The sequence below is a fragment of the Frieseomelitta varia genome, unplaced genomic scaffold, assembly GCF_011392965.1.
Source record: "Frieseomelitta varia isolate USP_RPSP 00005682 unplaced genomic scaffold, Fvar_1.2 scaffold_244, whole genome shotgun sequence".
Lineage (NCBI taxonomy): Eukaryota > Metazoa > Arthropoda > Insecta > Hymenoptera > Apidae > Frieseomelitta > Frieseomelitta varia.
In genome coordinates this window covers 592,214-620,134 of record NW_025109973.1, presented here as the reverse complement: position 1 = coordinate 620,134, position 27,921 = coordinate 592,214, and the positions used below count along the sequence as shown (strand labels likewise).

At 28.8% G+C, this 27,921-nt stretch overlaps 5 protein-coding genes across 24 annotated transcripts in view; 2 read left to right on the top strand and 3 right to left on the bottom strand.

The window, feature by feature from the left end:
• LOC122528055 (liprin-alpha-1) overlaps positions 1–15,442 on the bottom strand; it is a 49,692-nt gene extending 34,250 nt beyond the window's left edge. For 11 of the 14 annotated variants that reach the window (XM_043652746.1, XM_043652756.1, XM_043652757.1 and 8 more), the window contains exons 1-2: positions 14,054–14,186; positions 12,513–12,856 (exon numbers count right to left, since the gene is read on the bottom strand). In XM_043652746.1, the coding sequence (XP_043508681.1) occupies positions 12,513–12,761 (249 nt within the window). In that variant the 5' untranslated portion in view covers positions 12,762–12,856; positions 14,054–14,186. Of the gene's footprint in view, positions 1–12,512; positions 12,857–14,053; positions 14,187–15,319 lie in introns of those variants that run through there. The other 3 variants (XM_043652747.1, XM_043652749.1, XM_043652748.1) reach the window with 3 other exon arrangements.
• LOC122528078 lies at positions 14,934–19,184 on the top strand. Of its 5 annotated transcripts, none has more exons than XM_043652804.1 (4): positions 15,497–15,592; positions 17,224–17,401; positions 17,716–18,007; positions 18,092–19,184. In XM_043652804.1, exons 2-3 carry the CDS (start codon positions 17,260–17,262, stop codon positions 18,003–18,005), a joined length of 432 nt encoding a protein of 143 aa, XP_043508739.1. In that variant the 5' UTR covers positions 15,497–15,592; positions 17,224–17,259; the 3' UTR covers positions 18,006–18,007; positions 18,092–19,184. The 5 variants fall into 5 exon arrangements, with proteins under 5 accessions (XP_043508738.1, XP_043508739.1, XP_043508736.1 ...); XM_043652801.1 differs by having other exon boundaries at positions 17,716–18,012; positions 18,093–19,184; XM_043652803.1 differs by lacking the exon at positions 15,497–15,592 and adding an exon at positions 14,934–15,011 and having other exon boundaries at positions 17,716–19,184.
• A 6-nt stretch (positions 19,185–19,190) lies between these two features.
• LOC122528074 lies at positions 19,191–21,162 on the bottom strand. 2 transcript variants are annotated; one of them, XM_043652795.1, is made up of 8 exons: positions 20,745–21,162; positions 20,642–20,674; positions 20,501–20,545; positions 20,052–20,117; positions 19,833–19,970; positions 19,686–19,757; positions 19,508–19,577; positions 19,191–19,423 (listed from the first exon to the last, which is right to left on the bottom strand). In XM_043652795.1, exons 1-8 carry the CDS (start codon positions 20,835–20,837, stop codon positions 19,368–19,370), a joined length of 573 nt encoding a protein of 190 aa, XP_043508730.1. In that variant the 5' UTR covers positions 20,838–21,162; the 3' UTR covers positions 19,191–19,367. The 2 variants fall into 2 exon arrangements, with proteins under 2 accessions (XP_043508730.1, XP_043508731.1); XM_043652796.1 differs by having other exon boundaries at positions 20,519–20,545.
• Positions 21,163–21,425: 263 nt separating this feature from the next.
• On the top strand, positions 21,426–25,408 carry LOC122528059 (pyruvate dehydrogenase phosphatase regulatory subunit, mitochondrial-like). Of its 2 annotated transcripts, none has more exons than XM_043652765.1 (12): positions 21,426–21,724; positions 21,953–22,184; positions 22,255–22,518; positions 22,592–22,754; positions 22,817–23,098; positions 23,159–23,461; positions 23,553–23,689; positions 23,750–23,955; positions 24,024–24,165; positions 24,266–24,535; positions 24,651–24,823; positions 24,891–25,408. In XM_043652765.1, exons 1-12 carry the CDS (start codon positions 21,426–21,428, stop codon positions 25,132–25,134), a joined length of 2,715 nt encoding a protein of 904 aa, XP_043508700.1. In that variant the 3' UTR covers positions 25,135–25,408. The 2 variants fall into 2 exon arrangements, with proteins under 2 accessions (XP_043508700.1, XP_043508699.1); XM_043652764.1 differs by having other exon boundaries at positions 21,950–22,184.
• On the bottom strand, positions 23,988–27,611 carry LOC122528071 (charged multivesicular body protein 4b). The gene is made up of 5 exons (XM_043652789.1): positions 27,274–27,611; positions 26,681–26,858; positions 26,351–26,601; positions 26,165–26,221; positions 23,988–24,506 (listed from the first exon to the last, which is right to left on the bottom strand). Exons 1-4 carry the CDS (start codon positions 27,452–27,454, stop codon positions 26,166–26,168), a joined length of 666 nt encoding a protein of 221 aa, XP_043508724.1. The 5' UTR covers positions 27,455–27,611; the 3' UTR covers positions 23,988–24,506; position 26,165.
• Between the last annotated feature and the right edge of the window lie 310 nt (positions 27,612–27,921).

The window sequence follows — 27,921 nt, the reverse complement described above, 5'->3', positions numbered from 1 at the left end:
CGTCTTTCTCAATCATTTTCTCAAGCATTTTTTTTTTTTTTACGAATTATTGAATTAAATGTTACTGAAACATAATTTATTTAAAATACAACATTTAGTTATAAAATAAGTAACTGTGATATAAATTTACCAATCAAAGGAAGACAAAAATTGACAAAAGAGTGTCATAAAAAATGTACATTTTCAGGATATTCTAAGACATTGCTATTATGTTTCTAGGTTTCGATGCCATTCGCCGTGCACGATGAAAGAATCGATAATCCGTTCGAACGTGCACCCGATACAAGCACGTCAAGGCAGTAACACGAAATTAATGACGAGACGAGTCAGTGGCCGCAGCTGCAACACACACATGCGGAACGGTTTTCTACCCACAAGAAGAGAATTTCGTGCTTTTACGTACACCGTTCAAAAATTAAATGAAGCTTCGATCCACCTCCAAATTGTACCTCAGATTTCCTCCTCAATCAAATAATTTATTTGCCTATTAATCTCTTTGCCGATTTCGTTCCGTATATTTTCCTCTGTATTTTCCTCCGTCCTTTATCCTTATTTATAGAAGTTCGTTTAAAAAAGATATCAAACTAAAATAGATATAGAAAAATAACAAACATTGATAGATCATTCAGGTAAAAATATACTACACTTTAAGGGGGTATTCTGGTAATCCGGCTTACAAAAAAAAATCAATTTTTCTTTACAGTTTCTCAAAGTATATGCTTTTGAAAATGTTTATGTAAAAGAGTTTGTTTGAATTCACAAAATTAGCAAAGTTATAGATGTTTAAAGGAAACGGTGTACTGCTCGCAACGTAAATATGAATATTTTTGTACAACGGGTAACAAAAAATTCAAATGTGTTTTTCTCAAAAGATGTTTTATTTTTTAATATGATTTTTTATATTATTATTTATTTTTATATTATTATTATTTTATAATATTTTATTTTTTGTACTGCTCGAGTGATTATAAGTATGAATATTTTTGTACAACGGGTAACAAGAACTTTAAATGTGTTTTTCTCAAATCCATATTTTTTAAGCTGGCTGACGGGATATCTCACGTTTTAGTTGACCGATTAACTTAAAATTTGGAGGAGATCCTCACCGGATGTACCTTTATCGCATGAACCACGGATTTCAAAATCTGTTTTTTTTTTTTTTTTTTTTTTTTTTTTACTACCCAGAAGACAAAAAGCACAAGGAAAATCGATATTTTAACTTTATAATGCTGCCATTTTTTTAATTTTCGAAATTTCGCTGTTTCCGTGGTTCATGCGATAGCCATATTTATACTAATTAAGATGCATTTTGCTTTTTTAGTTTCAAATAACCAGATGGACCGGAATCACGTCAGTCATTCGAACCCGTTTTTAAAAACATGCTATACAATTTCCACAACTTTCATTAATTTCGTTAAAAAAAAAAATTGTAAATACTCTTTAAGTATGAATAAATCTATGTGCAAAAACTGCATACCAAAATATAGCATGGTTTCCTTAGAAAAAAATCCCCCCAAAAAATTCGATTTTTCAAGCCGGATTACCAGAATACCTCCTTAATCTATCAGGGACTAGTAAAAATAGAAAATTTTCCGAAAAACAGCATATCTATTATGAAGAAGATATCTAACAATACTAGCAGAGAAATCTGGAATAACAACGAATTGATAAACCTAACGGTCAAATTCACATAGTGGCAAAACATCATCATCAAAATTGTAACATCACACATATCACGTTGGTTCTCAGTCGTCTCAATAAATAATTTTCAACTCTTGGTCAGTATATCAAGCATCATTCCGACAAATCGTAATGATTGAAATTGACTCACGGTCACCGATTTTGCAATGACGGTATTGTTAATTTATTGGCACCGTTTCGCTGTTTCCATCAATAATCGCAATTAATTACAAGCCCTAAGAGCCTTCACTGAATCATGGTCCGTTAGTTACGAGATTTCATTGTGATCACTAGTAACCCTGTTATTCTCTGATACATGGCCGCAAATGTCAGGCTTAATATCGTTTGTGAGCAAAGTCACTTCTTGCCAACCGTTTCTTCTCCCTCCATCTTCGCTCTTTTCCTCTTTCTCTCTAACGAATTTGCTTGTAAATGAGAATAGTTAATGAAACTATAACGAAATTGGATGATCGATTCGTTTCTCTCATTAGCTGCCATTTATTATCCGTTCTCGTTTCATTTTCATCCTTTGTCCTTGGAAATACGTGCCACTGGGTTGTGCAGGAGACGAAATCCTGCCACGAAAAAGTGCGAATAGATTTTCAAAGGGCAACGCCAAAGTGCATGCAAATATGTACAATACGATCACCATAAATTTATCAGAGGTCCTGCACTTTTCATCTCCTTTCCCTCATTTTACCCTTCGTTTTACAAAATTAAATTTATTTTCTTGTAAAAAATTACTGAATCCTTCAATTTTCTCATTATCTCTTAACGATTAAGTCGCCTATAGATTTAAAATAATATTAAAATAATTTTATTTTATCAAATTAATAAAATAATATTAATTTTACGAATAATAGAAAGAAAAACTAGAAAATCTTAAGGAAAGGAATATCTTTTAGAAAGTTAGGCGAGAGATGTGACTGTGGACAGGAAAATTTAAGTATAGAGTAGTGAGAGAGTGATGGCCCACTTTTTTTGAGAATTGTTATATCTGTATCTGAAATAAATAAATAAATAAATAAATAAATATATATATATATATATTTTGAGAATTGTTATATCTGTATCTGAAATAAATAAATAAATAAATAAATAAATATATATTTTTTGAGAATTGTTATATCTGTATCTGAAATAAATAAATAAATAAATATATATATATTTATTTATTTATTTATTTCAGATACAGATATAACAATTCTCAAGAAAAGTGGGCCAAAAAATATGTATGTATATATATTATGCGTTAAGTTTTGTCACCAGTTTTTAGGCATTTCCAGTGCAATTAAAAAATGTTTCAAACAAAATTTTTTTAGTATTGGGCTACATGTTCCCATATTCTTAAATCTCAAAAAATGCTTTTTACGTAAAAAAAAAAAGTCAAGGTCACCTTGACATTTAAAATGACACCGTATATTTTGGATATCATAGGATCATTGCAAACATCGAGACGAATTCAACGGTGTATTATACTGTGACTTTGAAATGACCTTAAACTGATACAGAGAGGAGCTCTGTGTATTAGACTTTTCGTTGTCGCTATAATGCCGTCTCTGTTTACTTTCGTCGCTTCCCATATTATGTATTCCCATAATAATTCTTTATTAAAGTTACGTTATATATTTCATATACATATTGTATATATGTATGAAAGAGTAGATACATATAAATTTATAATCTTACAAACAGAAAATTAAAAAATATTTATAGATTTAGATAAAACAAAAATGATATCTCGTGCAAAAGGCCATCTCATACAGATTGTTTGAGTCAGATAGCTCAGATTTGTTTAAGAGATTCTCTCGTAAGATCTGCTCTTGAAATTGAAAAATAGGCAAAAAAACCTTTTAATATTCGGACACCGAGATCTGGATGGCGTTTTAAAAACACATTAAGTAATCATGTTCGATTAATCTTTTTTCCTTGTTAAATTTATTTTATCCTCAAACCTTCAAATTAAATGCAATATTTCACGCATACACGTGTTGGTGCAAAACCGTACTTTTACAACCTTTTCATATGAATTTTAAGTTTCTTTACATTTTCCATATCTGGCAACGAAAGTGATAAAATTTTGTTTGAATAATCATTATTTTTCACTCGTGTCCTTAACGTAGGAGCCAAAATGCCACTTCGAACTACCACTATGATATTCAACAATCTTTCTATGTTAAATTTTCTTTTATATTCAGTTGGCAGTATAATTTTCTAGAAAAATATTTACTAATTACTATACATAATTTTATGATGACAACTCTTCCCTAAAAAAAAAAATTCGAACAACAGGCCCTCTAACCCGATGTGTGAAAAGTGATGACTCGCTTGTTTTTTTTTTTTTTGATGATATGACAATATCTTATTATAGAAATGTAACCATGACCTTTAAACACTATATTAACACTGTATTCCGAAAAAATCGTTACTGTTTGATAAAATATTAAAGATAGAAATATTTAGATAAAATAATAGTAAATTATAATTTAAAGGATAAGCAGAAAATTTTTGAGACTATTCAATTATATATATTATACATAACTTATTTTAGTTTTCAAACGAAAACGAATAACTAAGCTTTAATTGAAAAATAAGGATTAAATATTTCATCAATAAAATATAAAATTTTTAATGATGGATAACAAATTATTTACAAAATAAATTATTAATAAAATATATATTGGTATTCAAAGTTCAAATAATTTCAATTGTATGTTTCTTTAACAATGATAAATTTAAAAATTTATTTAATATTAAATCTATAATAAAGTATAATGTTAATGAAATAATTATAATAATATGTAATATAATAAAATTATAAAATGAAATTAAATTATCTGAATATAAAGAATTTGAATCTTGAAATATAATTATATTTCATGTTGAAATTTTTAATAAAAATTAAAAATTTTATACTTGAAATTTAAGTTCAAAGCACTATTCTGCCATATTAAAATAATTTTATTTATTAAAAATATTTTTTATTTTATTTATAGTTAATAATGGAATTTCATTAAATATATGATTAAATAGAGGATAATTCACTCATACAGCTCCTAACACTATATACAATATATCGCCAAAGAAAGCTGGAAATTGATATTTAATAATCTATGTAATGAGATCTAAGGACATCTTAACCGAACTTACCCTAAAATATCTAAAATTTCTAAAAGCTGAAATATTTTTAAGATTATGTTTAACTCCAAAATACAATTTTAATAATATAAAAATGATTAATAATAATCAAAAACTATTTTCTTTCAAGAAACAAGAAATATGATTTTATCGTATTCTTCTGTTGCATTATAATGTAGTATTTATATTTATAAGAATATTAATATTATAAATAAACAGTATGACCTTTTGATCTCTGTAAAATATAATAAATTACACAATTAGTGTAATTTATAGTGTAAAGTATAAAATAAAGGTGTAATGAAGAATTTTATCAATAAATGTTATAGAAAAAAATTGCATTTCGTAGAAATTCCTGAGAAATAATTGTTCCTTGTATATCAGTGTGGAATTGTATGATTTCCAATTGTGGCATTTACTAGAGATATCTCTTAACACGCCGGTGCGTATGTAAAAGCTAATCGGACAACGAATGGATCGATATGGTCGTCGGTTTCTTTCCCTTATTCCATAAATGTATCGATGCTCCACATTGTGTTGTTTTTTTCCCTTAAGTATATATATATATATATTACGTTCTTTTTCAGGCTTTCCATACCATATGATAATTTTCAAATCACAGTAAGGAAAAAAAAGAACAGGATTTAAAAACTGCATTCTCCATGACTGAAAAATGTACTCCTTCTTCCTAGAAACTGTTAATTATCTACGAAGGCTAACAAAAGTGAACCTTGAAAAATCTCTTAATTTTCTCAGATTTCTTATCTAAAATTATTTGATTTTCCTACAATCCAAAATTGAATTGAAAAACCAAGTATAAACCAAGATAAAACACACTCAAGATACTCAATGATGACTATCGTTCAATTGTGAGTCAAACTTTATGGATAATACCTCATACGATAATTCTCAAAAAAATCAATAATTGAACAATCTCATATCGTTAGTGATTTAAGTTTTTTAAGATCGACAAGGAAATTTACAGACTTAATAAATCATACATTGAAATATCACGTAAATCGAAAATTTAGACATATACCACGTATGTATGTAGCATTCTAAATGCAACCTTATCATCTCAATGAGCATTCATCGAGATATGGAATAGAAAAACTTACTGATGATAAGAAATTTTTACACATCATTATCACTCTCCTCTGTTACACGCACTTAGATGGTACCATTTTCGTCGTTCACTCTATTTAGATTGAATATTCTGTTTTAACAATTTCTATTTATTATTTATACTTATTACTATTTATTAACCTACTGAAATTTCTTATCTTAAAATTAACGTCGAAATAGCTCTTATTTTCTGAACGTTGAACACAAACAACAAATAAAACACAGTATAGTTATGTATCGGAGTACATTGTGAAATGCAAATGGCGTGCAACGAACAACGGCTAAACTGAACGATAAAGTCGACGTATTTTCGAAATTGCTCTTGGCAAGATAAGACTCTGTCGAAGCCAATACAGCTTATAAATTTTCATTGGAACTTGCCAAACTCTGCAGAGATAGTTGTCACGTTTCATCCGCAACTTGAAAGCTTGATAAATAATTGCCAAGAAATTTTTTTCCCAGTACTAAATGTTTTTGGACCTGGATGCTTTGGAAAAACTCACGATCCTTGCTTCTACATTCTACTACATTCCTCATCTAGAATTATAATTTTAATGAATAACGTTATAACTTGTAAGCTGTAGCTATATTCGAATGTTTCCATTTTCCTCTGTTGTCTTGTACGGCGGTGTGGTGTATTTTTATCTATAAATTCATTCCATGGATGTGAAGATTTCACGAGAGAAGCAGGTGAAGAATAAGATGCCGCGTTACTCAGTATCTCATGTACATCATCTGCGAGTTTGCGTTTGTATCGAGATCGATGTGCATTTCCGGCGGTTTACCGTTATGTGCATATATCGCTAGGAATTGGACCACAAAGTAGATAATATTGCTCCTCCAGACTATGTACGTCATGTTTCGCCTCCGCCTGCCATGAAAATAATCCTCCCTACTAGTGCAAATACATATTAACAATCTCTTCATTACGTCTAACACAAAAAGTAATACGTCATAAAAAGTAAACTGCGCGGAATAGAGTTTGGAAACGAATCACAATTGATAAATAATAATATTACAATATCATCGCGATATTATTTGTATTTACAGAAGAAATTGATTCGTTATTTATAGAGTCTTAGATTCTAACAACATCAATTATTCCAACTTCGAATTCTTCCTCGGCCTTCCTCAAGCTGTACACAGTTGAATAAATAGTTTCTGCATTAAGTACATACGTACATCGGTCAAGGAAATAAGTATTGCAATCAGTGAGTGCATAACATAGCGTTGCGTCCTTAATCGGTTTCCAAGAAGCATGAAATTCCCGCGTGTTTGGCCTTTTACTTAACCATTTTTCTTGCGCATAATTGATTCTTACTTTCAAACATTCAGCAATGCATCTTTGTCTAGCGATAAAGAATTTCTTTGAAACAGATCCTCGAAATATAATTATTTTCTTATATGAAAAGAGTGAGCGCCTTTCAATGTCTCAATAATAAAGTCCAAATATGTAATATAATGAAACGATATTTCGTAATGTCGTAATGTATTTATGTAATCAGTAATATGTAAATAAATTATAGATTATGTAGTTAACGATTTTACTTCAGTTATCTTTTTCAAACCATGTATAAAACCTAAGAGTTGGTTGGTGAGCCACGAACAGCGAATGTTACGTGCAATTAAGTGCAATAACTGGGAATTGTTCTAAGCTAATAAAAAGAAAATGATACTTTAACACAGTCAAACAAGTTGAAATAAATTATATTATAAAAATATAATAAATAACACTAAATTAATCACAATACGATCACTATAGTAATAATTGAACAATTAAATATAGTAATAATCAAATGTGTGTGTGTAATGTTCTTTTGATCCTTAATAAGACACGATTCATTCTTGAAACAGTTTCACAGGAAGATAATAAAAAAATTTTCGTCATTCGTAATAAACATTATTCAGATTAATGATATATCAAGATTAATGTAATAACGTTAGAATTGCCTCAACGCTTGTTGAATATTCAAGATTTCCCGGATTTGACGGATAAGTTAGATTTAAATTATGTGTTTAGGCACAAGCACGTGTTCTCGTGATGGTAATAACAAAACCTTGTTTAATTGATCCGTGACTGGTACATATGTGTACAGTGTCGTATATCTCTTCTCTTCTTTCTCTCGCTCAAAAAGTGGAACACTGCGAAGATAACGTGTCACTTAACTTTTCTATCATTACGTCAATATTTCAGCAATTACAGATTCAAAGTTACCATATATCGTGCAATTAAAAGAGACCAGTGATAGACCCTTGAACAAGTGAATGGTTTATGAAAGTATTTGAACAATTATACGAACTTCTGATGAATATATTGTGGGTGTAACAGGAAATATTCTGAAATTTTATCAACACTGCGTAATAAGGTGTTAATAAAATTTCAGATTTACCATATATATCGATAATTTTAAAACGTCCAGATATTATAAGATATTTAATACAAATATACATTTCGTAAGATCACGAAAATACTTAAGTGCTTAATTATCCATCATATTAATAAGCCTTAATATTTAATATATAATAAGATCATCTTATTATATGCTAACACTTTTATATTATTATATATAATACTTTTATATTATTAATATTAAATTAAATTAATTTCATTATATTATTATATATTAAAAATACTTATAATACTCATTATATCATATGTTTAAGATGACTATTCATGTTGTATACTAATTTTTTATTAAATATACATCTTGCGTACATACACATTCAGATTGAATCCAAAATATTAAAGATATAACTGTGGTAGAGTTAATTAATAAAATTTCAAAATGCTTTATATAGCACACACAATATATTTACAAAAAGTTTCTACTAGTTTCTATAATTTAGAAGAAAATTTTAATACATGTGTATTAATGAACGAGTTCAATCTTGGTTAGTCGAGCAAGTAATTTTTCCATTCAATTTTCACGATAAAAAGGAACCATTTGGCAGCTTTATCTTCGGGCAAATATTGATCTGTGCTTTCCTGTTAATCGAGCAAGTTAACGCGTATCCAGCTTCGTTGAGCCATGTTAACCCGTTCTAATATTACGAGTATCTCTTCCTTTATGTTCGTTAAAAGTAAACAGTTTCATTACGTAAGTCGTGGTTTTTGTTCAATGATATGATTGAAATATAGAATTATATACACACGAGTCTGTTATTCACCTGTTTGTTTGCCTTTTTCTATGACATCATTAAATTCTCATTTATCTAGGTTTGAATAACAAGACGAGAAGAAGTGAAAATGGGTAATAAAAGTGTTGTGTATACGTTCAATTGAAACTGAAAAATTTGAATGTTGTGATACAAGTCAGAATAAAAGCAGTGCAAATGCTAATATACATTGTTATAACAAGCAAAAATTATTATCTTTATCAAAAATTATTATCCTTAACGAAATAAAGAAGAAACTGCAGATTTGTCTAAAATATCAAATTATTGATATATGAATGAATATCAGTATTGATTTATAAATATATATATGTGTGTGTGTGTGTGTGTGAATGATATATTAAATTATAAAAATGATCTAGTTTGTTAGAAAATCGAAATTTACAAAGAAATCTTCATTGTAAAACCTAACTATAAGACATATTTTTCAAAGATGGAAATATTAAGAACCTCTAATACCACAAATACTACGCTTCTACGATTCTCTGACAGAGAAATTGCATGAAATGTTCTCTATACATTAACAAAAGCGCACAGGAAACAAATGTTTCACATTTATCATTTCATCTTCGATGCCTTCCTTTACAATTGCATAGAACGAAATATTTCTCTTGCCGATATAACTCGATGATTCTTACTCCGCTCGCATATCTAACAATTTATAGATTAAACATCTCAAATAATAATCATTTGCCAGCCGTTTAATCCCTTTTGAAGATAATCAACACGTAAAAAATTAAATGCCTTCATTAAAAGAAGAAGATCGTATTATGGAACTCTTTCTGACATATTAAAACCCTGTACCAAAAATATGTACGTAAATACCAAGTGTTATATTATAGTTCAACCATTATTATATATATATATATAACAATAAAAAAAATAAGATATATATAACAATAAATAAGAAATAAAAGCAAATTGCGAATTATTGTTATTCGTTATTATTCTAAAGTGATTCTAGTTATCTTCATTAGATTGGAAAATTTTCTATCCTTGGACATTAATACTATCAATACTAACAATCCCTGGACATTAATAGTATGTGCATGTAATCTCCTGTTATTCAACTTACGGTTTTTCTTGTAGGTTCAAAGTAACTAGAGAGCAAGTTTACATTATTCCAATAAGATGTTTCATAAAACTTGTTAATTATTTGTAAATGGAAATAGAGATTTATTGTTTTATTTTATTAATTATGGAATATCTTACGTATTGGGGTACTTATAAGTAATGTCATTTCTTGATATTGTACAAAATTTTGTTTTATTTACAGTTTTAATCTATAATATAATTTCCATCATTATTAACAATCTTCGTCCATCTCTCTGACGAACTTTCTATTCCCTTTTTGTAAAATGAAGGTGATTTTGAAATAAAATATTCCTCAAGTGCAGTTTTGATAGCTGCCGCTGTAGGAAATTTTTTTTTTACGAAAAAAATGTTCCATAGATCTGAAAAGATGGTGATCTGACGGTGCAGCATCAGGAGAATACGGTGGATGAGGGATTAAACTTCCCAATTTAATTCTTTGGTTTTTTCTTAGGTGATTCTGGCACTATAAGATCTTGAATAACATCTTTTCAATTAATCAGACTTGGACGTTTTCGTAACAAAGCCATGTTTAGTCTATCAAGCTGAGCACAATAATATTCAGCAGTTATGGTTTCATTAGGATTCAGAACCTCGTAGTGAATAATTCCTGTGAAATCCCACCATACTGAGCTTTTTTAAGGTGAAAAACCTGGTTTTGGAGAGGGCAAAGGTGGCTGCCCTGATATCAACCATTGTTTTTTCTTATGTGAATTACTATATAGAATCCACTTTTCATCTCCAATAACAATTTGTCGAAAAAAAGGATCTCTGTCTAACCTGGACAATAATGCACTGCAGATAGTTACACGTTGAATTTATTGTCAACTGAAAGTTGATGAGGCAACCACATTCCTCCTCTTTGCATTTTGTTACATTGTTCTAAATACTGTTGTATTGTGGATCATGAAGTTTTAAGCTTCGTGGCTAATTCCTAGATAGTTTGTTTGGAATCAACTTCAATTTCAGCAAACAACAGATCTTTATCAAACTCAACAGGTCTTCCAGATTTTATACCATTGAAAAGATTGAAATCATCGTTCTTAAATTTTTTAAACCAACGCTGACATGTTTTGATATTCAAGGCACTAGGATAAACATCATTAAAACAGCATTAATGGTATTTGTGGCATTAGTGGCATCGTCATGCTTTCGAATCTCATAAAGCATCAAATATCTAATATGGAATTTATCCACAATTTGCTCTCCCACTCTTGTAGGGTTCACTCAAATTTTTTTCAAAATTTAACAATAAACACACTAAGTGTCAATATATTTAACTAGAATATAGATTATAATAAGTTAAATTATGGTTTTAAGTTTAATTATGTCACCGTATGGCAACGTTTATTAATTTGAAAAAAACGACATCACTTATGGGTACTCCTAATATAAAGGTATATATATGTTATCCTGCATATAATTGGTGAATAAGTGGGATATAGAACGTCTTGAAAAGAAAGAATACAATCTTTTCATTTAAGGCTTTGTTTCCGAGAAAAACAAGTTCAAAAAATCATCAAGTACATTTGAATTTGACTAATTCTAGATTGGTAACAAATAAATAATAAACAGAAAATTATTCTACCTGTAAAGTAGAATCTTTTCATTAAAATTTGTAATTTTTACAAATTATAATAATATTATTACTAAGGCTCCATAATCCCAAACTAAAGTTTCTAAATCGATAAATTTATTTATAAAGTAATAAATAAAATTTTTTAATTAAATATGAAGATTAGATTAATGCAACGTTCAAGTTAAATAATTTATTAACTTTAAAATATTTTAAAATATCTCCTTTTAACTGTTACAATCCTTTAATTAGGCTAAATAGTATCAATTAGAAATTTTCACTCATACTACGATAACAATGTAATTATTTTTTACGTTGAAACAATGAAAATAAAATAAAATTTATATTTTGTAACACGTATTTAGCAATATAAAAATATCAAATGTAGGGAAATGCAATTCATGAAATCAATTATAAATTTTTCACTCATTGCAATTATACTTATATATTTCTATAACATGAATAATAGATAAAAACTATCTTGTTGTTACAACTTCAGACCTCATTGTAATTCTATAGCAAAAATATTTATTTTATAAATTGAAAAATTTAACTGATGTTTTTAAATTCAACATTAAAAAAAAGGAATGATATGAAACAAATACGAGTACGATATTAATTTAAATTTTATGTATATTGATTACCAATTAAGTGTTGAGATTACTACCTTACACCATTAGTCCATAAATGTTCTATAAAAAATATGTAAAGAAATATCGGAACATACCTGAGGGATATTAGCGTTTAGTTGACGATTCAGCGAGTCCCGTTCCTTCTCGACCTCCTGCAAACGCGCTTCTGTCTCCTGCAACCGTTCCTGGCTCTCCCGTAGCGATTCCACCAGTTTGTCTCTCTCGTCAAGCATCGAAACCATTAGCTGCTCGAAGTTCGCATCCTCGCCGGAATATTGCGAACTCCTCTGACTAATGCTGTCCTCCGCAATAGTCGGCATCACGTCGCACATCATATTCCACATTTTGCGTATCCTGCTACTCTCTCTCTCTCTTTCTCTTTCTCTTTCTCTCTCTCTCTCTCTCTATCTCTCTCACCCTTCAGCACACTGAAATTCCACTTCAAATATACACACAAATGAGAAATGGGCAAAACACGCGCGCCGGATATAATATGAACACTCGTGTGCGCATCAATAACGAAAGCCAGTTTCCGATACATATATATATATATATATATATATATGTTATATATAAATATATATACACATATATACAGTGGTCACAAATGTATTTAAATACTTACCAACGAAAATGTTTACATTATATACCATATGTTTATATTGTACATATTGTATGTGTTATGTAAAACATTTTTGAGATTTCATTAACACTATAATAACGAGACAACTGTCATAGTTTGTCATCCGTCAAATATGAAAATATGAATTTATAGATAGAAGTTACGGGATATAGTAACTATTGTTATTATTCAAACATAGATAAATATCAAAAGATATTTATAATAATGTTGCTGAATTTTGTTTTAGCGCTAAATTAATATAGATGTACATTATTATTAGTTTTTTTTGCACAATATGGAATAAACTATATAACGACAAAATTCAAGCTATAGAAATATTTGAATAATGTATTATATATATATTAAAATATGTGTAATACAAATATAACGTAATGTATTAATGACATGTAAATATTAAATATACTTATATAAAAGATCATGCCTAATAAATAAATAAAATTTATTTCTATTAATTAACTCCAATAAGTATTTCAATATATCAAGAAACTATTAAATCATTAATATTGTCATAAATAAATATATGAAACAATAATTTTTAGAACACTGTATTGTGCAAATATTAATAAGAATCACTGTATTTACTGTAAAGCTAGTTAGTAAAATATTAGTATGTTAAAGTTAAGTATAGTGAAATAAGTATACTAAAGATAAAAATTAGTGTAATGTCAATATAATAAAAAGATAATAAACGAATCCCACTGAATAACAGATAGTTATCTGTTTAAATATTTTTCTGATTTTTACGAGATATATGTCCATATTAAATATTATCGAAGTCATTTTCAAATTTGTTTCAAAATTAATGTTCCACAATGGTCGGAGTTTCGCGACATTGTTGTTGAAATCTTAAAACAAGGAATTACAATCCGCATAATGTATATTAATTTATATAATTTATAAAAGATATCTACAAGTGTGAGCCACTGTATATCTATATCTGTGTGTGTGTGTGTTTGTGTGTGCGTGTGCGTGCGTGCGTGCGTGTGCGTGTACCTTTTAGATCGTTTCGAGCTTTTCACTTAGTCATTTTCCTAGCGCGGTTTTCTTCCTTTCGACCGCGCTTTCTCCTTCTCTCTTTTTGATCTTTTCCGTCTTACCAAATTAAATTTCTATCTGTATCTATTCTTTTCTTTCTGTCACACGTCTCACAGATTCTAACGACACGCACTGAAATAGTTTTTATGCATATTATTTATTCTTAAACGGCATACCGTTTAGTTGTTAAGAATTCACATATATCAGAGATACTATGAATTTCGAATTCAGAAATCGATGTTCTCTGCACTTCTTTCTATTCTGCTTTTCCACTTAACGAAGAAAGAGATCGGTCTTTCTCTTGTACCTTTTTTTGGTTAATTAGCAGCTATCTGCAAGATCATTGCTCGAATAATTCATTCAATTCTAAGATCAATACATCGCGAACTTGTTCACTGTCGTCCAAACTTACATCTCGTTTTCACCGTCGGACGATACATTATTAGCAACTGGGATATTGTTTATGGTAGGAAATCAATCGATGTATAAGAGGTGTATATATACGCAGCGATGATAAAAGCCGTAGGCGAACAGAATGCTTTTTCCTCTGACAAAAATCGATTAGCACGTATCGTGACAAAAGGAAGATTCGGACGTTCGATTCGGTTTCACCATAAGTACCGAGTATAAATCGAGTGTATAAACTCGAGTCGGAGTCAATTCAGTTTTGACAGATCGCAGATTGTATTCCGCACGGTGGAACAGTTACGTTGAACACACTTTGGATTTTTATGCTTCATACCCGTTCTGGGTGCACGGGTACTCTTTCCTTTCCATTTTCACTTGTTTCTAAGGATACGTGAACTAATCTCTGACTGAAACGGCTCGGCACGAAGTTAACACCCACGATGCATTCTTGACTGTCTCCTGGAGCCGGGTAGACCAGCCTAACATCCGGAAATTATCCACGAACAATGTAAGAACGATCACTGCCAGTCCAACGTTTACTTTCCACTTCGATCTCATTCAGACACAGTTTCACCCTATCCGGAAATTTGAATGTATGTGTGTGTGTGTGTGTATGTGTAAATATATATATATTATATTACATATATAATATATACATATATACATACATACATATACACGTATGTGTATATGTATTACATATATATGTGTGTGTGTGTACGTATATGCGTATGTATATACATATAAATATGTATAAACCACTAATAGATTACAAACAGAAGAAATTTTGTTTTACGGGGATAAAGAGATATATACCGAGGAGTCCGGGTTGCACCGCTTAATTTGACTTGCCAACTATTTCACCATTTATTATCACCATCCGAGACTTGCGAAACGATCTCGATCATACGTAAGAGTAATGCGCAAGGCGCGAGTCAGTATGCAACAATCGGCATTTCGATGGCATTATCGCGACGAAGCCGAGTACTGACACACCTACGGTTCGTTCCTACCGCCTAGCCTCTACGCTACTCCATTTCCGATACCGGTAGCCATTTTGCACCGTGACGTCAGCCCTCGTCCCCGAAGGTACGCCCGACTCCGCCCGAATGTCATACGACTTTCTTGCGCCGCGTTTACAATACCGCGACGCGGTTGACGATCGCTCGCAGCGCTATTGTAGTCATCATACAACTGCCGCGCCAAACATTCGGGTACCATTCAAATTAATCTCTTGCGCTGGAATGACGTGCCACACACGTCGAGAATTTTTGTCTCAAAATTGCAATATTTCCTCAATTTTAAGTATATTTAAGTATAACCCAAGTAAAACAAATAATAAATTTATTACTTCACAATAATGTCTATCCAGTGATCATACCGACGAGTTCAAAAAGAAAGCGACGAATTATTGTATACGGTTTTGTCACTCGTTATGGTCCGCAATCAGTTGCCAGCGCTAGTAGTTAATCGTCCTCAAATTATGTCTACGTGATATATTAATCCGCATCGGTCCCTTATTTTTCCAATTTCACTTGTCCTTTGACATCAAATCGACATAGCGATAGAAAAATATTATGACGAAAGGATAGAGAGTCGAATTTTCAAATTTTTTTATTAATAGCAAATAGATTAAATTTCTATTCAGTTGCGTGTATAGCTAGCGTCTTAGATATTTTAATATAGATAATTCAATTTTATATCGTGATCTTACATATTTCACACACATTTTATAAAAAAAGCGTGTTAAATTGATACGTAAGGAACAGATTAAGGTTAAAACATTATCACTAATTCTCTGTTTTAATACAAATATAATATATTATATTTATTGTAAGATTTGTCATATTTTATGTGACTTATTGATTAGAACTAAATTAGAATTAAATATATTTTCAGGTCATTTAATTGTAGTTTCATACGATTAAAATTTGATTCTGGAAATGACCTGTACAATTCGATATAAAAAAACTTTATTAAAAAATGAATATCACTTTTATATTTCTATAAAATGTACAATCTTGGCAAAGTATTCGATAATTAACACGTTGCAATTTAAGCAATTCTTAACTCAAGCGCTTTTTACTTAAGAGCATCAACTTTTAATATAGATGTAATATTTGTTGTAACAATAACACACGCATACATATTTAAAATAAACGCTGATACTTATTTTGTTACATTTTTTTTAATTACAATTATAAATATAACTCATTTAAATTTTTCGCTCATAACAAAATATTCCTAATGAAGGACATATTATTAATGTTACAATTAATAAAAGATATATTATGTTGTCAAATTTCCAAATTTTTATTTTGAACGTCACACTTCAGACAAATATTAGATTATATAATATATTTTTATTTTCATGCATTGTGCAATTTAAATTCAAAAATACCATTACACGCTATTGTTACAATATGTAAGTGTTGCAAGTTGAAATCCTATTTCATTTATTTTAAAGTAATTTATTATATATATTAAATTTAATTTATTATGTATGTATTTGACTAAGATATAATTAGAATAATAAAAGATATGAATTATTTTAAAAAATTATAAATATTAATGTAACATATTTTGTATAATATAAATAACATATCTTCACGTTCTAATTGTAAGATTTAATTTCTAACAAATCTGGTATATTTATTTTCAAACTTCGAAAAGAAGATTAATCGCTGTTAAATGTGAGATAATTCTGATCAACTTAAAAGAGAGGGGAAAAATCGAGGAGGCTTAACTTGCGGAAGATGGAGACTGCGCTACAGCGTGAGATGCTGGATGATCAATACCGACTTCCGAGTCGAATTCTGGACCGAATTATACAGTCAAGGGAGATACAGACGAGCATCATGAAAACAGTGACGCATACCTGCACGCCAGGAGCTACGGGTAAGTAGTCCTAGCTTCAATTCAAAATATCCTTCGAAAAAGTATAACTTAGTTTATTCAACAAAATTTTTCAAGTTTGTATATTCCTCTTCCGAAAGAAAAAATGTTCTGCCATAAATATTTCCATTTTCCCAATTCTGTTGTTTCATAAATTAAAATGTCTGAAATTAATACTTTTTTTAAATATTAATAATTGACAATTATCTTTCAAAATGTCTCTGAAAGGGAAAGTTTCTCGGACAGTGTTATGAAATCAATTATTAAATTATTGCTTTTCAACAGCCATTTCCCGATTTATACTTTATTTGTCTAAGTTTTAGATCTACCTGGAAACGATTCAATTGAGGATATCGCTGAATCAGTAGACGAATTACGGGAAAAATTGGCAAACATGAAGAGATTGATGGAAGAGCGAAGAGGTACCACCCTGGGCGAAATTAGTGCAAGAAAGAGAAAAGAGACCTCGGATATCATAGATGGCTACTTCTTATCTTGGATATTCGGCTCAGCACTCATCGTGATTTTGAGTGTCAGTTTTTACGCGTTTTACAATCTGTACCATGCAGTCTTAAAAAAATTTCCATCACATCATACAGAATTGTAAACCAACGGTAATTTTCACCCTTTAAAACCATATATTTTGTTTTTTTCTTCGATAATATACTACCTTAGTTACCATGATAATTTTCAGGATAAGAATGAGGAAATTTTTACTGATAAACAATTCGCCTTGGATATATTCCTTTGCAAACAATAGATGGCAAACAAAAAAATGTGCCCAAAGATCTCGAATTTATTGCGCGATTCTCAAGAAGCATACCAGCTAATGGCTTCGTTCGTGTCAAAAATATCTGTCTACGCTCTAGGATATCGTAACGAGACATCTGAAGTAGAAAGAATTTAGAAACAAATTAGAAAGAATTTGAAAAATGGATAGAATGACAAAAAGGTTCCTTTTATATGTATGTACTTGACAAGTTCAACGAATATTTATTAATATAATATTTTAATATTTTATTATTCAGGTCGAAAAACACTTCTTTTTTTTCACTACACATTTCTCAAAGAACTGTACTCTCATGAAAAAAATTCAGTTCTGTATCAAAATTACACGTTGTGTCAGAAAAGAAGCAAGTGCCTTAAAACATCTTTTAGCACTATTCATTTTAGTGCGTTCGTATACATGTAATTCTATAGTTATGAAGAATGAGGCACTTAAAATGGATAACACAAATAACAAAAATAGTTTTCGATCTTAAGATGAAAATAAATACAATATCTTGATTTTGAAAAATGTATGATCTCTTTATTTTTATTCTTATTTCGATAAATTGAATATCTAAAATATTTTTTTTATTTTCAAATATAAAAAAATAAGGTGTATTTTAAGAATTAAATCCTACATTGTATTTCCTTTCTAGACATTGATACATTGTATGGCATGTGAAAGTTGTTTCTATGATTCTTGATCCATACTTCACTTTTTTACTGTAGTTTTATATTATGTAGTACTTAAATTTTATATTGCACAGTGTCCTGATTATCTTTAAAAAATTTTAGTTCCAAAATATCTACATTCATGGATAATCAATACATTAATTAACATGAAGCTACACGTAAAAGCTGTATTTGTACGTGTAATCAAAATTTGTACGTGTCATCAAAATCCATTCATCGAATTAAAGTTTCATTTTAAATTGTACGATTTCAAATTTCTATATCGATCATTTACTCAACTGTACATATTGTGAATATTAAATAAAGATTATAACTCAGTTGAAAATAATTATTTTCTTAGTCATTTAATACATTCAATACTAATACTTTCAACAAAACAACATTTAATAGCACCTTTTAAATAATTCGATCTAATTTTCGTTTTCCTTAATATGGAAAGCAATATTGCGGTCATTTAATTTAAAATAATTATTATAGAATAAAAATGTAAGAAGGATGATAGAATTTTTCATGGTAAACTAAAACAACTCACGCGATGGTGTCTTGATTTTTCGATACCTGAAGCTATAAATATTAAAAGCATTAAATAAAATAATGAAAATCCGAAAATATGACTCAAAATAAATAAAGTATTTCATAATAACATACAGAACAGTGTCTTTTTACTTTCTAATTCCTTGGAAAAATTACCCAACATTTTCTGATAATCTTCTTGTTGCTATAATTGTATTAAAAATTACTATTTCTGTTATTCTCTATTAATTTGTAGTTAATTTGTAGTTAATTTGTTAATTTGTAGTTAATTTTAATGAAACAGAATCACTACCTTTAAGACTTCTCTCCTAAGAGCTTCTCGTTGAATCGATAAATTCGAAATTTGAGTTTGCAGCATTCTCACCTACCGAATGTAATCATAATTACAGAAAACTAAATCATCTTTTTTTCTATTTAAACAATTATGTGTTATTCCAACCTCATCCTCAATTTTTCGTATATCGTTTTTCAATTCGATCATTAACGAGCGATATCGATCACGACAAGACGATGTTTTATTTTCTAAATCAGTTAACATCTTTCCCGCATTTTTTATTTCATATTGCGATTTCTGTAACTAATTATAGCATCGTAAAACTAATTGTAGTTTTTTCATAAACATTCAATAAAAGTAAAATGAGTAAACTGAATTCCTTACTGCGTATTCTTTCTCTGTAAGTTTTTCCGTTAATACTTCCAACTTATCATCCATGCTCTCACAACTCTGAAATAATCAATGTTAAATTTAATTTAAAAATTGAAGTTACTACTGAAAAGTGTGTAAGAAAAATTGAAAGATGTCATTGAGAAAAAAATAAAACAGAAAATATATTAGTAGATAATTAGGCAAGTTAAGCACGGATGTCTATGCGTCTATCTAAAATTCAGAAGTATAAAAATTTACAGAATATACACGATATACAAAAATATTTACAATAAAAGTAAAATATTTACAATAAAGCATTCACATATGCAATGGATAGAAGAAATTTACTTTTAAATTTCATTTACACTAAGTTCCATTTTTTTAGTTACATTTACGGAAATAACATAAACACCCGCACTCTAGTAATCGCTTTTCGTTAAAAAATGCTTTTTTTAACTGACTTCAATCGGGAATCCCACCTCTAAGCTTGTATCTTGCGGTACAATCTACAAAAACACAATTTATGTTATGAAAGTAAAATACACATATTTCTAATAGAACAGATCGAAGTAGTGCAAAAGAAAATTACATTAATAACTTACGTATTTTCTTAATTCCTCTGTTTGAGAGTTGTACTTTGTTACAAATAACATCATTAGTTAACATAAAATATCGCCAATTGTAGTATATAAAAAATATTCTTACCATAACCAAAAGAAAACTGACAACGCAATAAATGACAAAAATAAAAATACACATTACTTTAAAAGTGCAAACTGCGAATAGTATGAACCACATTATGAACAATTTATGTTTAATAACTGTTCTTAATAAAAATAGTTATCAAAAGCGCACGAATAACAATTATAAACGGTCAAATTTATGGTAGAAATCATGTTGATAAAAACCGAAGATCTAATTTCGTTCCCATTTTGGATTTTATCGAATTTTATCGAAGAATCGCAATATATCGATGTTAAAATATTTCGATTTATCGATCAAATATGTTTAGACGAATAATTTATTGACAATTTAAAAAATCTCTATGGCGATATTTTACAGTAAATAATTTTAAATAATTCAACCTTGTAATTATTTTACAACCGAAAGAATTATTGTGATAAATGATTATCTACTGTCTTGTAGAAAATTATAATCTTACTAAATCTTAACGCATTACGATCTATTATATGAATACATAGTGCCATATTTTTCTTTTCTTTTACTTTAAAATAATAGTCTATATTTTAATAAAATTACCACTGTAGCCCAATATTGTCAATTTTAATAATAGAACCAACGTTCTAACATTCCAAACGTTCTGAAATTCTGATATTCACATGTTGAGTGAACAAGTGGTGCAATTAATACTTCTCACATAATTTAATGCTGCAACATGCGAATTCAAAATGTATTTATGTCAAATTTTTACAAAAAAGAGTTTTAAAAACTCGGAGAAATTATTCAGATGATATAACCTACAAAAATGGGATGTTTAAATTTAAACAGGGCGACAAAAGTGGAAGTCGTAGAAAATTTCATCAAAACTCCCACTTTCAACACCATACAACATTACCCTCGCAGTCGCAAATTATTATTGCAGGTGCGGGAACAGTGGCTAATTCAGTCGCTTATCATCTTGTTGTTAATGGATGGAATGATGTACTTGTTCTGGAACAAAATAGGTACATTACATATTCATTTACATAAAAGGAAGTCATTAATAAAGATTAAAACAATGCAAAATGAATTTTTAATTTTTAAAAACTTTCCTAGTTTTTATAGACTTTTATTACATTTTCCATCATTGAAGTAGAAAAGACTTTTGATTTTAAAAATTATTACCACACTGGTTACTTTACTTAAAAATGCTTATGTTTAATGTACAATAACTTAAAACTTTTGTATAGCAGGGTTGGAAGCGGAACATCCCATTTTGGTTCTGGTACACTGGGTCTTTTCAAACCAATATCACACAGAAACTTAATATCCTATAGCATTAAGTTGTATCAACAACTACAAGAAATGGGATATGATATAGGTCTGAAACAATGCGGTAGCATATATTTAGCTCAAACCAAAGACAGAATGATAGCTTTGAAAAGAAGAATGGCTTATAATGTACCCACAGGTTTACATTGCGAAGTAAGATCTACCAAGTAAATTTTGAAATTGAAACATGAAAACAAGTTCTATTAAACTATAAATGTATTAGATTTTAGGAAGAGATCAATTGAATCAATTATATCCAAATTTGCATACTGAAGATCTTGAAGGTGCAGTTTGGGTTCCTGAAGATGCAGTAGCTGATTCTAGTGCAATTTGTAATGTTTTAGCCAAATTAGCAAAAATTGGGGGAGCAAAATACATTGAAAATTGCCGTGTAGAAGAAATTTACACTGAAAATCGAGCTATAAAAAGTGTAAGAACTGAATATGGAATAATTTCTTGCGAATATTTCGTCAACTGTGCAGGAATGGTAATATTATTTTAGAAATATGTAATAATTTTTGTTATTTTTTATACAAATTCTTTTCATTTTCAAAATATAGTGGGCACGAGAATTAGGTTTGAGATGTAATCCACCAGTCAGAATCCCAGCATATCCTGCAGAACATTTTTATGCAATTACTCCTTCTTTCTCATCTAATACAAACATGACTTTGCCATGCATACGAGATTTTGATTCATACTCATATATGAGGGAGTGGAAAGGTATTTAACATATTAGGATATTACATTTGACTTAATAAGTAATTGAATGAATACATTTACAGGAGGTTTATTAATTGGATGGTTCGAACCAGAATCAAAACCTGCATTTGAGAATGGTATTGTTCCTACAAAAGATTGGAGAAATCATCTTACAGTTAATACTTCACATTGGAAACCTTTATGGAATAAAGTAGTACATAGATTGCCATTTTTGAAAGATATACAACCAAACGTATATAACTGCCCAGATAATTTTACACCAGATGGTAGATGGATATTAGGAGAAAGTCCACAAGTAAAGAATTATTTTGTTGCTGTCGGCATGAATGGAAATTCATTACAAGGTAAAAAATAGTAAGTATTTAAATCTTTCGTTTTTTACTACCAAAATTATATTCTTTTAGGAGCAGGAGGAATAGGAAAAGAAGTTGCTGAATGTCTGATAAATGGTGAATCTACACAAGAAATACTTCCTTTTAATGTACAAAGATTTTTAGATTTACATGGTAGTAAACGATATTTACAACAAAGAACAAAGGAAATTGTTGGAAGAAATTATGCAATTTTATATCCTCATCAATGTGAATACAAATATGCTCGAAAACTACGTTGTTCGCCTTTGTATTCTGTACTTGAGGAGAGAGGTGCAATTTTTGGTGTCAAAATGGCTTATGAACGTCCACTTTATTTTGATTCAAATTATAAAAGTAAGCAAGTAATTGTATAATTTTCATTTTCATTTTATTATATTTCACAATACAATTAAATTCATGAATAAAAAATTTTTATTAACAAAAGGGGAAAAAAAACCAATCATGCCACCAGGTAGTTTTTATAAACCTAAATTTTTTGATTATATGAAAGAAGAATTTATAGCATGCAAAGAAGGAGTGGGAATAATAGATATGAGCTCATTTTCGAAGATTGAAATTAAAGTAAGTTATATTTAAAACATAACTGCCCATAAAATATTGTAATCATTTACATATTTGCAGTCTAGTCGTTGGGAAGTTGTAAACTATCTTCAACAATTGTGTTCTAATGATGCAAATATACCAGTTGGTAATATAGTGCATACAGGAATGCAAAATGAAAGAGGAGGATATGAAAATGATTGTATTTTAGTAAGACAAGCTGAAAATAGTTATTTTATGGTTTCACCTACATCGCAACAGACACGCATCTATCAGTGGATGTCTAGGTAAAAGAAGTAACAAAAATAAAAAATATTTATTTTAATTTTATAAAAATTATTCATTTATTGTGCAGACATTTACCAGCTGACTATTCAGTAGGTCTTAATGATGTAACATCAAAATATACTGTTATCAATTTAGTAGGACCTAAAGCAACAGGATTACTTTCAGAACTTTCCAATTCTAATATTAATCTCTCTCCTTTTACATATAAGGTAATTAGTTTACATTAATTTTTATTTAATATTTCAGTAATAAGTGGATTTATAATCATGTATGTATGTATATTAATTTTATGTATTTTAATTTTAACAGAATGTAAATGTCGCGTATGCTTCTGATGTAATGGTAATGTCATTCACACATACTGGTGAATCTGGTTATTGCTTATATATACCATCAGAATATGCACTTCATGTATACTCCAGATTAATGGAAGTCGGTAAAGATTACGGAGTACGAGATGTAGGTGTTCTCACACAACGTTTCATGCGAATAGAAAGATTTATTCCATTTTGGGCCGAAGAATTGACACCATTTGTTACACCATATGAAGCTGGAAGTGGATACAGTGTAAAATTAGATGTAAATAGATATAGCAGTAGAATTTATTTATTTTAAAAATATTAATATTAACTCTAGATTTGTGAACTTTTTCTGTCATATAAAGATGACTAATTATGATAATCTGTTTTAACAGAAAGAATATTTCATTGGAAAATTTGCTTTACAACGTCAAAAAGAACAAGGCGTATCAAAACGATTAGTATTATTTGTTGTTAATGAATTAGATATCAATAAAGATGTATGGCCATGGGGTGGAGAGCCTGTTTATCGAAATAATGAATTTGTAGGAACTGTTACATCAGCGGGGTAAATATCTTATCAAAGGTAAAATATATTTTGACTGTATCAAATTATTAGTAATATAACTTTACAGATACGGTTTCGCTACAGAGAAGCATATATGTCTTGGTTTTATCAGTCATCCCAAATCAAGACATATACAAACTAATGCAAGTATTGTTACAACAGATTTTATAATGGATCCTAAAGCTCGTTATGAAATTGATATCGCTGGTATTAGATTTCCGATTAAACCGCACATTCGTCCATTACCTCTACCGACTCTGAATAGTAAATTAAATAAGAAATATATTCCTACTCCTATTGTATCATATTGAAGCCACATTTTTCAATAATAATCTTTTATTTCCATTTATTATGATTGAGATTTAATCATTATAATTTTAAATTAAAATAAAACGGAAAGTAGGGTTTTAATTTTTTTAAAATTGTTTTCTCTAGGAATTTAAATATATTTATAACTGTAAAAATGTTTGAACTATATGTTGTATTGTAATTAAGTATCTACCATCGTCTATCTGCTTTAAATTATTCTATTTATAGTTTGTAAAAATAAGTATTGTATCCAATTAATATATTAGTTCGATGCAATTTGAATATTTACAACTTAATCATTATCAATTAATAAAGCGTTTGTAATACTACAAATAGTACAATAAGTTTTGATGTAAAAATATACATGTAAAACTATATCTGCTTTATTTATTATTATACTAAACTAGCATACATTTAAATAAATTTATTTATAGCAGATACATATTTATACAAAGTTTAAAAGGCCATTGAACAATTTAAACTATTATTTTTTCAAAATATGTTATACATATATACATTAAAATAATAATTAAATTTCTTGAAGCAATTAATGTATCTTATGGTTCAATCTTTTGCACAAAACATTTATACGATAAGAATTTTTACAAATATTTTTCATTGTTAATAGAAATTATGTATATAATTTACCAACATTTATAATTGTATATGTAAATTATATACTTGTTCAATACAATTATTTCTCCATTTTAACAATTGAATATACTAGCTATCATAAATGTAAGTATGTAAGATATAACTATCATTTATGAAGTTTTTTTGTATACTGAGTAAAAAAAAATCTTCATGCGTAATAAGCAAAATGACTATTATGAAAACTTCGTCATCATATTAATCATTTTAACAGTGCATAAAAAATATTGCAGTGTTAACATTAGAATAATTATATGATTTTGGATCTAAAAAATGTATATTCATATACACTGTTACCTTCTTAATATTTTCAATAATACATACTTAATTTTAGCTATCAGTTTTTTAGAAAATTTATTTTTACAAATATTTCAATATCACCTTATGATGCCCATGCTTCCAATTCTTTTAAATCTTCATCTTCTTCTGGTTTGGCTTCTAGAAATTAATATTTTTAATTAATATTTTTATATAAAATAATATTATAATAATAGTAATTATATTTTTAATTTAAAGGTAAATTAATTTTTAATAGTAATTCGTAAGCAAAAATGTTAAGATCATTACTTGTGCGAGTCCTAGCTGGGGCAGTTGGAATAGCAGTAGCTGGAACATTTGGTAGTTCATCAGTAGGTTCAATACCAAGCAATTCTTTATCAAGTTGTTCTTGTTCAAGTTCTTCCAATTCTTTTTCTAATTCTTCTTCATCTACATCATTTCCAAATGCTACAGGATTAGAGATTGCATCGGAAATTTCTCTTGCTACATCCTGTTGTTCAGCTATGTCATCCATCATATCGTGTACTTGATCAACATCCCTAAACAAGGAAAATATCTATATTAACTATTTCTATATTAACTATTTAATTAAAAATATCAAAAAACTAGATCTCTTACATGTGTTGATGAACAGATTTCAATGCATCTGCTGCATTTTTCATGGTAGTAAGTACAGCAGTGTTAGTATTTGCACATTCAAGTGCTTCTCTTTGACTTTCAATTGTAGTAAGTGTACCATCAATTTGTTGCAGCTGTTTTTCATAACGTTTCTTTCTTTTAAGAGCCTGAATCGCAGCTGTAAAATACATTTCCATGTTAATATATTGTATATAATCCTAATATACTGCTATATTTGTTAGTATACCATTGATGCTTATGCAAATTCATAGATATTGTATGTTATAAATACTAAAAAAGTAGTTAAATAAAAATTTGTTTCACATAGTAAATATAATAAAGAATACTTCATTTTAAATATATTTATGTATGTTACTTGTTATCCTATACATATCTTTACATCTTAGAATTTCTCATAAATGGATAAACATCCACAATAAATTTATAAGAAAAATAACATTATTGAACTATTAACATAACACTCATAATCACAAGTTAAAGTGAAACAGAGAAATGTCACAATTGCAAACGACCTTATTTATTGATAGTTGTTCGCAAGTGGTTATCAAATGAAGAACATCATTTATAAATACCTCTTTTGTTTTTTGTTCCATTTTTCTTGGCAACTTGTATTTCAAGTTCTATTTTACTTTCGAGAAAATCCTGTTTCTTTATCAACATATCTTCTGTCTCGCGTAATTTTTGTATCGCCTCGGCTGTTGATAAAGGTGCCGCCTCCTTTTTACCACCAAATATTTTACCAAAGAAACTCATTGTCTTAATAAGTTCTACTTCGAATTTAAATTGTAACCAACAATCTTGAACACGATAACCACTTCTCGTGCAAAATCAACAGGCCACAATACTATACCAACAAAATACCAATCGCCATATTTCCTTTTGGCATTGATATACATACGTCATGACTCATTGTTAAGTCACTATAAAATTTAGCTTCATTCAATTTATCGGAATCTAGGAACAATCAAATTTTTCGTTTCTAGAATTTATTTTTTAAACTCGTAATAACAATTACAATGTATGATTACGATCTAGTTTAAAAAATAAACCAATTTAAAAAGTTACGTACGTATGTTAGATATTTTTAGAAATGTAGTCAAATATCAAGATAATAAAGTTTTAATTCGAGTTGAAATTTTAAATAGTTGTATTTTAAAAAATTACACGCGACAAATTTTTGGCATATCAAAATATCGAATTGTTTAATAAAATTCTTATTT

Bases quoted from the DNA above. Each gene is read 5' to 3' on its own strand.
- LOC122528078 (XM_043652803.1), top strand. From the start codon at position 17,260: ATGGAGACTGCGCTACAGCGTGAGATGCTGGATGATCAATACCGACTT. The intron at 17,402-17,715 runs GTAAGTAGTCCT...TATTTGTCTAAG, and splicing joins CTGCACGCCAGGAGCTACGG to TTTTAGATCTACCTGGAAAC.
- LOC122528074 (XM_043652795.1), bottom strand. From the start codon at position 20,837: ATGTGGTTCATACTATTCGCAGTTTGCACTTTTAAAGTAATGTGTATT. The intron at 20,118-20,500 runs GTCAGTTAAAAA...TGATTATTTCAG, and splicing joins AGGTGGGATTCCCGATTGAA to AGTTGTGAGAGCATGGATGA. The intron at 19,758-19,832 runs GTTGGAATAACA...TACATTCGGTAG, and splicing joins TACGAAAAATTGAGGATGAG to GTGAGAATGCTGCAAACTCA.
- LOC122528059 (XM_043652764.1), top strand. From the start codon at position 21,426: ATGCTGCAACATGCGAATTCAAAATGTATTTATGTCAAATTTTTACAA. The intron at 21,725-21,949 runs GTACATTACATA...ACTTTTGTATAG, and splicing joins CTTGTTCTGGAACAAAATAG to CAGGGTTGGAAGCGGAACAT. The intron at 22,755-22,816 runs GTATTTAACATA...ATACATTTACAG, and splicing joins ATATATGAGGGAGTGGAAAG to GAGGTTTATTAATTGGATGG.
- LOC122528071 (XM_043652789.1), bottom strand. From the start codon at position 27,454: ATGAGTTTCTTTGGTAAAATATTTGGTGGTAAAAAGGAGGCGGCACCT. The intron at 26,602-26,680 runs GTAAGAGATCTA...TTCCTTGTTTAG, and splicing joins AAATCTGTTCATCAACACAT to GGATGTTGATCAAGTACACG. The intron at 26,222-26,350 runs GTAATGATCTTA...ATTAATTTCTAG, and splicing joins CCCAGCTAGGACTCGCACAA to AAGCCAAACCAGAAGAAGAT.